This window comes from Crassostrea angulata, chromosome 1 (genome assembly GCF_025612915.1).
Source record: "Crassostrea angulata isolate pt1a10 chromosome 1, ASM2561291v2, whole genome shotgun sequence".
In the NCBI taxonomy this organism is placed as follows: Eukaryota; Metazoa; Mollusca; class Bivalvia; order Ostreida; family Ostreidae; genus Magallana; species Magallana angulata.
In genome coordinates this window covers 19,280,379-19,294,159 of record NC_069111.1, presented here as the reverse complement: position 1 = coordinate 19,294,159, position 13,781 = coordinate 19,280,379, and the positions used below count along the sequence as shown (strand labels likewise).

At 31.7% G+C, this 13,781-nt stretch overlaps 2 protein-coding genes across 3 annotated transcripts; one reads left to right on the top strand and one right to left on the bottom strand.

Annotated features, from left to right (window-relative positions):
- Positions 1–684: 684 nt before the first annotated feature.
- Positions 685–2,925, bottom strand: LOC128189342 (biogenesis of lysosome-related organelles complex 1 subunit 5-like). The gene is made up of 5 exons (XM_052860914.1): positions 2,771–2,925; positions 2,138–2,220; positions 1,782–1,911; positions 1,386–1,441; positions 685–1,063 (listed from the first exon to the last, which is right to left on the bottom strand). The coding sequence occupies exons 1-5, from the start codon at positions 2,790–2,792 to the stop codon at positions 884–886; spliced, it is 471 nt and encodes a 156-aa protein (XP_052716874.1). The 5' UTR covers positions 2,793–2,925; the 3' UTR covers positions 685–883.
- A 204-nt stretch (positions 2,926–3,129) lies between these two features.
- Positions 3,130–13,643, top strand: LOC128189318 (uncharacterized protein C8orf34-like). Of its 2 annotated transcripts, none has more exons than XM_052860881.1 (17): positions 3,130–3,282; positions 3,905–4,046; positions 4,338–4,400; positions 5,175–5,261; positions 7,543–7,703; positions 8,001–8,137; positions 8,306–8,451; positions 8,792–8,859; positions 9,009–9,055; positions 9,976–10,013; positions 10,961–11,029; positions 11,483–11,556; positions 11,796–11,832; positions 12,032–12,110; positions 12,267–12,393; positions 13,000–13,075; positions 13,406–13,643. In XM_052860881.1, exons 1-17 carry the CDS (start codon positions 3,166–3,168, stop codon positions 13,441–13,443), a joined length of 1,506 nt encoding a protein of 501 aa, XP_052716841.1. In that variant the 5' UTR covers positions 3,130–3,165; the 3' UTR covers positions 13,444–13,643. The 2 variants fall into 2 exon arrangements, with proteins under 2 accessions (XP_052716841.1, XP_052716849.1); XM_052860889.1 differs by lacking the exon at positions 9,976–10,013 and adding an exon at positions 9,238–9,257.
- Positions 13,644–13,781: the final 138 nt, after the last annotated feature.

Genomic DNA, 13,781 nt, shown 5'->3' with positions numbered 1-13,781 from the left:
CATGTAACCATAGAAATACTTCCATTTACATGTTCATATACCTCTGACTTCCCTGGAGTCAATTACTTGTGTAGAGTATATGCCAGTCCTTATTCTAGACTGGCAGCTCTTACTCATGAAGACAAAATAAGATGTTGACAATTTGTTCTGGATTTTCTTTACATGTTATCTTGAATGGTCAATATTTATCAAGTTTTCACTTTGTGGGATTGCACAGAGCATGGTGCGAACACCATTGTTCAAAGGCTGATGGTAGCCAGCACCAGTTTTTGTGTATAACACATATCATTCTAAGTTCTACAACAAGACTTGGCAGATTTTCTTAAAATCTAAAAACATGATATTTCCAATGATTCAATTTAAAATTAATTTCATGAAGAAAATCATTTCACAGCAAGAGGAGAGTATATTCAAATGACTCACTAGTCTTTAAAAATAAGTTTTCTAGGAAATTTTTGAACTTTGTTATAAGAGATAATTAACACCAGCTACCTCCCTCACTAGTAGCTGCAGATCTGTAGCTCTCTGGTTGGAAAAAAAAATCCTGGTTTGTTTATCTGGGTTTTTTTTCAGCCAGAGAGCTACAGATCTGCAGCTACTTCACCGGCTATTGTATTTACATCTACCAATTTTAGATCATTTGTTTGAAGGCCAGTTAATGAGTAATAATACTGTAATTCCATATATAATCAACAAATAAGTTTATTGCACTTATATAATATTAAACACAAACATACACATTTTGAAAATATTTAATTTTTTTATGTACTAAAATAGTACAAATACAAATATCTTTAATTTATAAACATTACTAGTACAGGTGTATCAGCTACTGTACATGCTAGAAAAGTGAAACTTGAAGGTTCAGTTCAAAATGGAATGCTTATGGCACTGAGCTGTTAACTGTTTTTAAATTTTTCTCAAGTTCAGCATAATGTCTAGCCAGAATTCCTGCTTGCTCAGTAAATTCCTCGTCAATTTCTTCACACGTTTTTGCCTGCTGTCCCAAGAACTCTATCCATTCATCTTTCCTCTGGACGCGTTCCTTTTCCAAAAACTCCGTCTACACAAGAAACGGACATCATGATGCACTATCAGACATACAGTAAAACACTCTAATGACAAAGTGCCGAGCACGGGCGATTTTACTTTGTTATAAATGTATTTTGTTATATCCGTGAGGCGTGAGGTTTACAACATGAAAAAAGTCTCAGGGAATCAAAATCACTTTGCTGTAAGCGTAAATTCATTATATACGCGTGTTTGCTATAATCGTGTTTAACTGTACTAAAATATACATTAATATGCTGCAAGTAAATTCTATAAACACTAACACATTCTCCTAGAAAAAATTAAAATAAATTAAATTCACACTTTATACTTACATCCATACTGTTCTCTTTGTTCTCAACTTTATTACACACTTCTGTTGCTACTTTCACTAAAAAAATATAAATTCATTTATTCATTCTATCTTTATTTTCTCCTATAAGAGACTGACTAAGTTCAACAGCTGGTATTTTTTCATAAATTATCAAAAATCAATATCCAAGTAATATGCTCATCTCTGATATATGTAAAAATGATCTACAAAACAACAACTTCCTATCTTGAATACCATACAATAGAGGTACCCTTTTGGCAGCCAGCCACCTTTCACCATTTCAATAACTGGATTTTTTACTTTCGAAAACCCAGTTGATAATTCTTTTTGCATACCTTGGTAAATTTACAAGATACACATAAACAAATACGATATTTAATTAAGAGTTAATTATTACATTTGGCAGTAAGATTTGCCAGAAAAAGGTCCATTCCTTTTGTTGATTGTGGTAAAAGTTCATCTTTCATATCCCTGATGTCTTCATTTAATTTCTTCAGTCTTTCTATTTCATGATCATTTCGTTTTTCCTAAAATTAAACCAGAATAAAGAGAAAAAAATGTGTATAATAAAAACAAATTCTTCATATGTGTGAAAAATCATGAATGTACACGATAGAGCAAAATGGTTTTATATTTTAATTTATGGTATGAACATACAATTTACAACTTCATAAAATGAAATTGGACTTCTTATAAAGGAGAAACACTGTGTATGTAATGGGTTGGTCTATCAATTATATAAAGTTAACAAACCTCAAATTCTCTCACAAAGTAGTTTATATGGCCCTGTAAAATTGGTCGATGATCAAATAATCTGGCATGAATTTCATTCAAATCTGTAAAATAAAAAGTTTAATAAATATAAGTAGATATTTAAGGAATTTCTTTAAAAATAAAACTGTAATGACTTCAAAATTAAAAGGCTTGGTGAGTCAAAATACAGTCAAACCTTGTTATCTCGAACTCAATAGAACTGAATTTTTCCCCGGGATATTAGATATCATAATTCAAGACATCAGATTTAACATTGTTTAAAGAGAAACAATAGTTAAAACTTCCGTTTTCACTTTGAAAGATCAAATATATTCGAGGTATAAATATTCAAAATACCAACGTTTCAGACAGTGCAAGTCATATTTTGACATGTAGACTACCGGAAAAAGAAATGTCAGTGCGCAGTCAATTTAATTGTTTGGGCTAACGTTGAGACGACAGAAAGATGTATACCACTGGTACAACTGATGTGAATGAACATAAAACATAGTATATAACGTTATATACCTTATAAGTTATATTCTACTCAATTATTGCATTCCACAGTTCCAACTTAGCTTAGACGATCAATTGATATTCAAAATAAGCTGCTAGTGTATTGACTTAAAATACCCCTGAAAAGCTGTTGGTCCATCTTCCAGCATATCAGATGAAGTTAAAAACAAAAAATTATAAATGATGATTATGATCCGCCCATTTTTATCATTTTGCCGTGGCTAAAATAGTCTTGAATGCTTTTATCATTCCTGAGTGAATAAAAACGTTTGAAAGGTCCTTATATTTAATATAGTTAACACAATGTATAAATTATTCGTAACAATAGAATTAAAAATGAAAGAAAAAAATGTATAATACCCTAGAAAACATGGTTATGATATTTCTGTTCTATTTGTCAATTAAAAGCTAATTGAATACGTTATTAAGTGGTATACTGATAGCAACTGTTGTCATGCAAAATATTTTAACGTACGACTTATCTTTTTCCCATAGCAGTTCCATTTCCGTCTATGAATTCCAAAACATTGCAGAGCTTGACAGATGCAAATGCATCATTAAAAGTCATGGCAAGTCCCCAGAAAATGCAACAATATATGGACCGACACAGAATCGGTCCACTCTTTGAGGTACGTCTTGTTATATTCTTTACTTGCTTTAAAAATTTTCTTGAAACGCTAAACATTTTTAGACTTGTACGAACGCGTTTTACATGTTTACAAGGCCTGGCTAGAATTTCCTCTATATGAATTAAATTAGTTAAATTTTATATTATTTTTTTTTAGATGTTAGGGTTTTTTCTTTTACATGAAATATATTAATAACATCAAAGTTATTTATTACCGAAGAGGCCAAAAATCAAGTAGACTTATATATGTGTTGAAAAGTCCTACAGTCTGTCCCATGTTATTGCTTCCATCACTTTTTGATGATTTTTAATACACATACACATACCTGTGAAAGAAGTACAGTTGAAATCTATGAAATGGAAAATATCCAAGATATCATCATTTTCACTCGGAACGTAAATCAATTTCTTATGGAGATTTATAAACATTTTACATCTTTTCTCCATTCGGAAGTACCTGGGACACCTCACACATTTTTTCAACGCTATCATCTGGGCTATTTCGTGGCTGATGCGATGCAAAACCCCGTACACTTTCTATTTTGGAATGTGTATTGAAACCTGAAGCGCTAAAGAAGGAGTTTAAGGATATAATTAAATATGATAATTGATTTCCATTTCAGAACCTAATGAACAAAGTACTCCATGATCAGCCTGACGATCCCCTCATATACTTGATCAAGGCTTTGCATAAAAAGGCCGGATTGGAGATGCCAAGAGAATTGAGGCCTTCTGGAGTCAGAAGAGGCTCTCCAGAAAGGATGGGTAACTAATGCCATTATGCTATAATTGCTACTGATGTCTTGTTTAATTTGTTAAGATTCATTAAATTCCTTTGTTGAGTACATATCTCAAAAGCTATCATCTTTTTCTTTTCATCTATTTTAATATTTTATGACATGTATTTTCATCCCTGTAAAACACATCTGTAGTATTCCAGAAACACTTTTTTCAATGAAAATTATAGAGATGACTGGATATATATAAATGTATTGTAAAGAAGTATGACTTTGTATGATATATTTGTTACCTCCGTTTGAATTAATTTGTCGACAGTAAGAAGTAAAAGTCCTGAGATGAGCAAAAAACCATCACAGACATGGGGATCTTCTACCATGGGTGTGTATCTTGTGTTTGATATATATTACAACTAAAATATCCTCAATTACACAATTTGAGATGCAACATGTATTACATTTATTAATTTTTAAGATTAGTTATTGTTTTCTTCTTGGCATTATATATGTGATGTACAGTAAAATTTGTTTAGTATGAACATGGATATAGCAAATTCTCGGATATTGCGAACTTTATTTGCGTCCCCGGTAAAATTCTAAACAAAACTTTGCAAAATCTTATAGTTATAACGAATTCGGATATAACGAATTTACGGATATAACGAACTGATATTGAGTCCGGTAGTGGTGAATAATAGCGAAATTTAACACTTTAATAACTAATTTCTTTACAGTTTAAAAAGTTTGCACTACCATTTAACATAATAGTTTGAATGCTTTTTTATTCATATAATTTTTTCAATTCACGATTATTAAAGCTATCAAAGTAATGTAATTTTTGTTTTAAGCTTTAATTAGCAAAAATTATAGTCTAGTGAAAGTAAACATGTGTATAGTGAATTCCCTATTGTTATTATTACAAATTCATTCTACGGATAAAACGAATTACGGATATAACGAAGTAAATTCATTGGTTCCTAGGACTTCGCTATAACAGAGTTTGACTGTACTATTGATTGTCTAACTGAGATAAGGGTTGAGTATAAAATGCTCCAGATGTGTATTAGGCATATCATGGGATGAGATTATGACAATTTTAACAATACTTTTGTGTTACTTATTTCTTGTACATCAAGTGATAACAATCTTGTTGTAGATGTGGAACGATCCTATGACAAGCCTTGGCTTTCAAGCAGCAAGAAAGTGAAAGCAAAATCGGAAGATTTTTCTGCCTCAAAACAAGGTAAAAAACATTTTTAACAAAAGATTTTTCTGTTATCATGTAATTCTATAGTTCTAAGGCTATTAATTTAATTGGAATTATAAAAGTTCCCATTGTGTTCCCACTGCGCCTTTGTTGTGTATGGACTTCTTTCAAAAAGTGTAGTAAGAAAGTGGCTTCTTTAAAATGAACTTGTTTGGAAGCTGTCTATTGAAAAACTTCAAATGAAGTTTGACTTAGCCTAGAGTAGCTGTAACATTATAGATTCATCCTAGTCTGGGAAAGCTATTGCTTATATGCAATGTTCTCGTATTGTATTCTCTCTTTAAAGACTTCAACTCTTATTAGAACACGATTTCTTTCAGCCTCCCCCCATCCCTCAGAAGTCTGCTTTACGCAAGGGAGGTAATCGACCCCCCTCACTGCCCCCAAGGTCTTATAAACCCCCTTTTTCCCCTGACTTAGATAAACTGCAGGAGGTGTTACAAATTGAACAGAAACCAATCACACCAGGTTATTTTTAGAACTCTTAGCATGATGAGTTGGTGAATGATCCCTGTATATCAAGGTTTTTGTGCTGTTTGTGGAATTTGGTACAGGAAAATGGTATGCTTTTGTAGAATTAGCTTTCATTTCCTTTTTACATGTACATCTGAAACTTGCAATAAATGAGTTTTTACATATACAGTAGGGGGACAAAAGTATATTACAATAACTGTACATTTCCCATTTTTAAGCATGAACAAAAAAGTGTCTTTTTAAAAGATACCAGTAACCACTTAGAGGTCAAAGGGGCTATAAAAATCTATACATCATGATCATCACATCAAAATAATCTAAACTCTCACAATTCTGACATTCAGTAACCAAATTTTTACGTTAGCATATCTGATCTATGGTGGCATAGATCTGCCACTACTTGTCAGATAATTATGTCGACTTGTCAGATCTTGATGTCGACTTGTCAGATAATTATGTTCACTTGTCAGTTCTTTAAGTCGACTTGTCACTTATTCACGTGGTTAAGAATTCAACACTTTAACCTTTCCACGCCCAATTTGTGCCACCCATTTGAAATAATATTTTCTGACAAGTCGACATAATCATCTTTTAAGTCGATATAATAATTTGACAAGTCGACATAATTATCTGACAAGTCGATATAATTATTTGACAAGAGGACATAACATCTGACAAGACAACATCATTATCTGACAAGTCGACTTACAATATAAATGATAATTTTCTTTAAACTAGTGGCCATATTATTTTTTCTGTCAGATAATTATGTTAACTTGTCAGATCTTTATGTCGACTTGTCAGATGATTATGTAAACTTGTCAGATATTTATGTCGACTTATATGGTATCATGATGAAAAGAAAATGGCAGTTGGTGGCACTATCACGCTTTGACAACAAAATGTTGAGTCTCTATAGTCACTATGGTTGTTTTCTGACAAGTCAACATAAAGATCTGACAAGTTGACATAAATATCTGACAAGTCGACATTATCATATGAGAAGTTAACATAATTATCTGACAAGTGGTGGCAGATCTATGCCACCATACTGATCAAATCATTAGATTGCAGATATTTCTTGTTTACAAACATGCAAATTCTGTGCAAGTTCTGATAATTCCATAATACAACTGGTTGTCCGGCACTTGGTTTTTACAATTGAATGTGTACCGTAAATTATAATGTATAAACTATTAGCTGGAATGCAAGACTAATCTGTTGCATAATTAATGGAAAATGTTGGTGTAAAAGTTGGAATGAATGGCTAAAGTTGTCCCTGGTTATGCTGCATGAGTTACAGAAATTTATTTTTATAGAGGATTTTTGAACTCTCAAATTGAAATTCTTTTCATTTAGTATCTTAAAATATTTTTGCAATCATTATACATGAACTGAAAAAAAAAATTGATTTTACTCACAATTTTAGTAAATGAACCTTGATAATTCAAAGGACAAAGTATTTTATTACATGTTTTTATTTCATACCTGTAAACTAAATATGGTTTTACTTATTATGCTTTAGTAATGATGATGGGTTGATTATACTTGTAATGGCTAATTCCAATGTCCATTAAACTTTTGTCAGTGTTTGATGAATATTTATTCTTGATATGATGTAGTAAACAATGTATAGCTTAAGACAAATGTCAAAATGCTTTTAATAGCTAGAATGTGTTTCAATGATCTACACAGAATAATTATACTGTCAGACAAAAAAAAATCATAAATTATTAACCAAATCGAATCTTGCCAAGATTTAAAATGAATTAGTGGATTGTAGGTAGGAAGCAACCCAAGCAGCCATGGAACGTGGACACAAAGGTCGGAAAGACCAGCTTTGATGATTTATTCGATGAGCATCCAGAGGAGACAAAAGTTGTTACCAAGAAAAAGGAAGGAACGACAGATGCCAGACAGACCTGGGGATCCATGGGGCTAGGGGTCAGTGAGTGTGTTTGTGCACATGTGTGTATTGAAGTGCACATGTACTTTTTCAAGCCTATTTAGTGAATAAACAAATTAAGTGGAAAGGAGGGTATACAGATATATTTTTTTCCAACATTACACACTTGAAAGCAGTGTACATAAATTTATCCATAGTGCCTGTACATGAAAGAGAAGGTTTGGAATTTTAAATGAATCTAGATATGCCGCAACAATCTGTTAATTGGGTTTTCAGGAAGAGCTAGTTTCTCTGAAGACCAAAAGCTAAAATATTGAGGTGACGTGTCTTTGTAGGAAGATGGAGAGGTGTTCACTAGTGGTGCATACAGAGGCCCCAGGACTCACCTGTCCGATGACGATCCTCTAGCCGGGGAGCTGATGAACAGCAAGACTGACGACACTGAGGAAACAGAGGACACAAATGTTGTCAGGTAAATCTATACGAACATGTAATTTAAAAGTATTTTCTCTGCTTTTCTCCATTTAAGTTTTATTTCAGTCAAGGTTTTCTTTTATTGACTATAATGTATTTTAGTACATTTAATATATTACAATGTATTTATCTGCATTCTCAAACCTTTATTGGAATTTGATTTTAGTTCTGGTCATGTGAGAGGCAGGAGAGTGGATGCCAAGAAACACAGGAAAGAGTTGGAGAAACTGATCAAAGCGTCGGACCAGAAGTCCGGGGATTCTGGGTACGACGACGGACTAGAGGAAGAGGACGATGCTATAGAGCTGCTGGGTGAGGGATAGCTCTTCTGTTATCAATGTTTCTAAATGGGCTTTGATTTATATATTTGTTGGAAATCCCTGGGTGTGCAGTTTGTGAATAAAAGGGTTTTATAGCATAAAGTTAAAGTCATTGTTAAATATGGAAATAGATACATATATAATAGTAAAATTGTGAAAGGATTATTGCTGATAGCAAAATATGTAATTAAACATGTTATTGCAAGACCTGCTTCATAGATATAGTGTTATTTATTTGTTTTAGATTTGTTTTGTCTTTAATTGCATTGCTATTGAATAGGAAAGCCCATTGATATACATTTCTAAATACACGGTATGACTTTTGATTGCAGAGGATGCAAATGATCTGTTAAATGAAGGTGTGACCAAAGTTCCCAAGTCTGGATACAAACTCAGCAGAGTAAGTCAAGGACCCAATAGTTTATTATAATAATTCTGATATTTTAAATGTGCTTAGAGTTCTTATGTTTATATCATATTTATATATGTTTTTGTTTGGTTAAAAAATTTCTTTTATAAATTATCACTTTTCCTATATTAATTTTCTAGCTTCTACAGCAAAGACAAGAGGACGCAAATATCAAACTTAATATCAAGTATGTTGACATTTACACTGACTCTTGAATTTAAGTTTCATTTTTCTAATAAGTGTAACAATTTTATAAAAAAAAAAAATAGAAATTTTACAAACCTGTAAATGAAAACTAATCATGATAGATGCTTGTAATTTATATATTTATGAACTCCAATCATTACATCCAACTTTTATTCCAACAAGGATTGCCGATACTTACGGGGGTGAGATTCATCACGTTTCTTCTACTAAGTTGAAACGAAAATTGTTGTGCACTTTTAATTTTTTAATTTTTCTTCGGCTTTTCATGTAACACCAATTAACGGTCTCTACCCCACAACCAATTCTCACTTCCAGTTGTTCTGCTAATTTCTATTCAGTTGAATGGAAGGTTTTACATATCCATTTGTGGTATGTCTATAATTAGTAATTAGGGGGAGGGGGTAAATCAATTACTGGTAAGAAGTAAGAGATAACTTTTTTGGTTTTAGCAACTACCTGTCAAGGTTGCGACAGGCCTCAATCTTGTGTCTGCAAAATTTTGTTTTGATTGGGATGCTGCATATAGGGTTCAGTAAGTTTCAGCAATATCTCCTTGTATTTATTAGTTTGAACTTTCATGTTTCAAGAAGTTTAAATCACAAACTACATACATGTACATGTATGTATTGAATATTTGAGCTGTAGGTGAATAGTTGGTACTCTACATCTAAACAGTTACCGGTATGATTTTGTTCCGATGGCTGTCTTAGTAAATCAAGTGTCAGTTGATTAAAGAGGGTTTGGGGGGGGGGGACATTTTGGGAGTTTTTGGATGTAGGTCCAGGATTTTGGGTTGAGGAACTTTTACAATCAGACTGATAGATACTATTAAATAGTGTAGATTTTCTTGATCTTTATATAGTACTTGAACTTCTCTTAGAGTCTTTCTGGTTTTTTCAGTCTTTATGCAGGTGCAGAGCCGGCAGAGAGTTACGTAGGTCTGTATGGCAATAACCTTCTTTTGATTCTATCAATGGTTTCAAGATGTTGTTTTTATACAAACTTCAGCAGTGCTTGCTTTACAAAAATGAAAAAAAGATAAATTATCTTTGTATACATGTATGTTTTGCATCACCAAATAAAGATGCACATGTAAGTCAAATCAAATTTGAGTACACATACTGGTACATGTATTATGAAATTTATAGATATAATTTTATAATGAAATTTATAAATATTTTGATGAATCACTCGTACATGATGACAGAACAAGTACCCGTATGATTGTTAAATTATTGAAGTTCACTGATTGAAATCACAGTATAAATAACTGTTTTTTTATTTGTTTTGATACTAACAGTCTTTTATTTGTGCATTTTCTGCTTGAGATCTTTGGAAGTGGTCACCATCACTATACCAAGATTTTTTCTCCTTTCATAATGATTTTCAAAAAAAAAAACCTAAGCTATGATTACAATGCCACAGTTTTCAGCTAGCTGTCTTTGTAAGCCATATTTGACAGAAATAAGTTTTAAGCTGGACGTTTTCATAGCCATGGAAAAATGTATAAATGAGCTATCATATAGTGAGAGTTATATTAACTTTTTTTTATAACAACGCAAATAACGTTAACTCAAACATTTATCCGATAATTAAAAATATTTTTTTCAATGATAGAATTTAACATATTGCAATTCATTTTTGGATGGAATGATACCAGATATTACTGTAAATGTGGAAATACTTGAATAATATAAGAGTTTGCCATTTTTAACAACAATATGATTAACAATCACCATACAATTTAAGAAAAATTTTACCTTTGCAAAATTTATGCAGATAATTTCTTATATAAAATCTGTAAATAAGATCTCTATTTTAACTGTAACAAAAATATTCTGATTTATATGAGCTTGTATAATAGGGTATGCATTTTTGCTTGCAGGAGATGTTAACTACAAATCCTCAAAGGTAGACGATCTGTTTGAATCAGACGAGGAAAGACCTGCAACTGGTAGGGTTATTTTTCAAAATAGGGCAGATACATTTTTTGATAGTTATTTGAAGTAATAAGATCAACTATGACAGGAGTTAAAGCTATCTGTCTTCAGTTTATATTTACCGTAAAATGATATAAAAGAAATGCCAGTTTTATATAAAACAATAATGTCTGGTACTAGTTTTATACAAGTACTAATAAGATGGTATTGATGTATCTCATGAACTACTAGACCTGTGCAAAAGTTGTAAACCAGTATTCAATATATAGATTTGAAAGTTAGGTATTAGCTGATCAAGAGAAACAATCATAATATGCCAACCTCCTAAATTAAAAAAAAAAAACATTTTTAACAGAAATTACCTCTTTATTAACATTTAATGGAATATGACTTGGAAAATGTTACCCTGCATTTTACTTTATATTCATTACAAATTGTAACAGGTGACCCTATTTTAATGTCTTTAGGTATGTCTGGGTTCCGATCGTCCCCTGGGGACAGCGATGAAGAATTTGAAAGTGTGTCACAAGTCACAGGGCCGGTCAGTAACACATTTCATTTATTGACCTGAATGAACTGGTATTATGTATATTATTATATTTTTGACCTCGTGTTTAACTAAAAGCTAATGTTGTAATGAAATCCAGCTCTTTGAACAGCATTCAGAGCATATCAGATTATTGGGTCAAAGATGGAGAGTGGTGAGCTATGTGGGCCATGGGGCTTTTCATTCATTTACCTGATTTTGTTTTTAAAAAAAATGTCTTTTATTTGTTATAGAGAAGACCAGTGTGGAATGTTGGGGAAGATTCTGATGGTACGTAATTTAAAAATAATATGATACAAGATTAGTTCCAAAGATTTCAATATCTTGCTCATTTTCACAGTAAAGAAAAAGTTTTAGATAAAAAAAATTTCATGTGTAATATCTTATTGAGATGGTGACAAATGTAATAATGTACATTATTGCACATGTGTGTAAAGCTGTATAGATTTATGTATAAATTTATTTGTAGGTGATATTTTCTATCCTCGAAACTCTAAAACATCACCAGACCTCCCTTTATCCAGGAAAAGTGTCTCAATATCCGAAAGGTATTTCATTTATGAAGTTAAGGAAACTTTTTTCAGTTTAAATGGAGAAGTAAACCACCAGCAAATTACAATATAGAATTTAATTTACATACATGGCTTTCAATTACCAGTTGAACTGAGCAGTATTTTTGAAGTTCATGAGTTTTCTTTCAATAGAAGAAACTTGAACCAAACTGCCCCAGAGAGATTTGAACCCTCCCCTCTTCAGTCCTTGGACAGTGTTCATGGTAGAGGTGTACCGAGCAAAACGTGGAACCCGACCGCCCAAAGCATGCAGTCTGTGGTATGTACCGACCAACATTATTACAGGGCTGTCAAAATAAATGTCTGTCAACCCAGTTGTACTCTTTAATACCTATCAAAATAAAATTCTTTCCAGAAATAGTTGTTTAGGCAGGATTATGATTTATATTAGAATAGCAAACACTGTGTAAGTTTAGATATCTGTTTTAGTTACTGAGCAAGTACATGAGTTCAGTCATCATAATAGCCTTATCCAATATAAATACATGTATAGAAATGTATGACAGTGTGTCCTATTAACATGTTTTAGAAGAGTAAATTTTTATTAAAATGATCTCATAATCATTGTTTATCTATCAACTATATAGAGTACAGTATTTATTATTTTTAAATAGGAACTACTTTTTTAAAAGAAATTAGACCATCTAAGAGATTTGTTGCTTGTTCAAACAATTTTATTTTTTCAGTTTCTTTTTTAACTCATTTTATATAACAGTACACAAGACTAAGGGTAGAAGTTAATAAAATGATTTTAATAGATTCATATGCTTGAATACTTTCGTATGCCACCTATCACCAGTACATAACATGTTTGTATTTTTCTTTCCACTCATCACCATTAAATAAATTAAATTTTCCATTCAAGGAGTCAGTACGGTCTACCAGTGGAGGGTGGCAAATTCCACGCTACGACTCAGAAACAGAATTCTCAGAATTTGGAGGTAAACCATCAAAATATCTGTTTTAATTGTTTGTAAAATCTAGAAGAAAAACTTTTGCATATACCGGTATTTGTTGCAAATAACTTGATCAAAATTAATACAATGGTAACCTTGTACATGTAGTTACATGAATCTTTGTTTATTCTAGCTCAATTATAACTAATATTTAATAAATAAGTAATAATAAACTTAAGTTTACTTGTACTAATATTAGATTTACAAGGATGTTGCTGTGCTGGAATGTAGGTTATCTGACAGTTGCACTGACCTTCACATTGTTATCTATAACATACGTGTGAACAAGATCAAAGAGTAGTTTTCTGTTTTTAGATCAATCTGCCAGGAATCGTCCACCAAGAGCATACTAGAGGAGAAAGGGACTCATTTTATACAGAGTTTTATACATGAAGATCTAGTTTATAGATAGACTATTTATCATCTCATCTCCCTCGTTGTCTGTGATCTTTTATTTGCAAAACATATACTTGTACATGAATATTTTTATGTTTTTTTTTTTTTTTAGAAAAAAAAAACTTTTTATATTAATAAATTAGATTATGCATTATGAGAGGTTAGAGTGTCTATTTTTTGTGTCTTCTATTGCTTATTTCAAATCAAATTTTAGAAGAGGCCTCAGAAGGGTTCTTGTAAGATTTAAGATGAACTTTCATGTAAATAATTTTATTTACAAGTGTAGCACAATTGT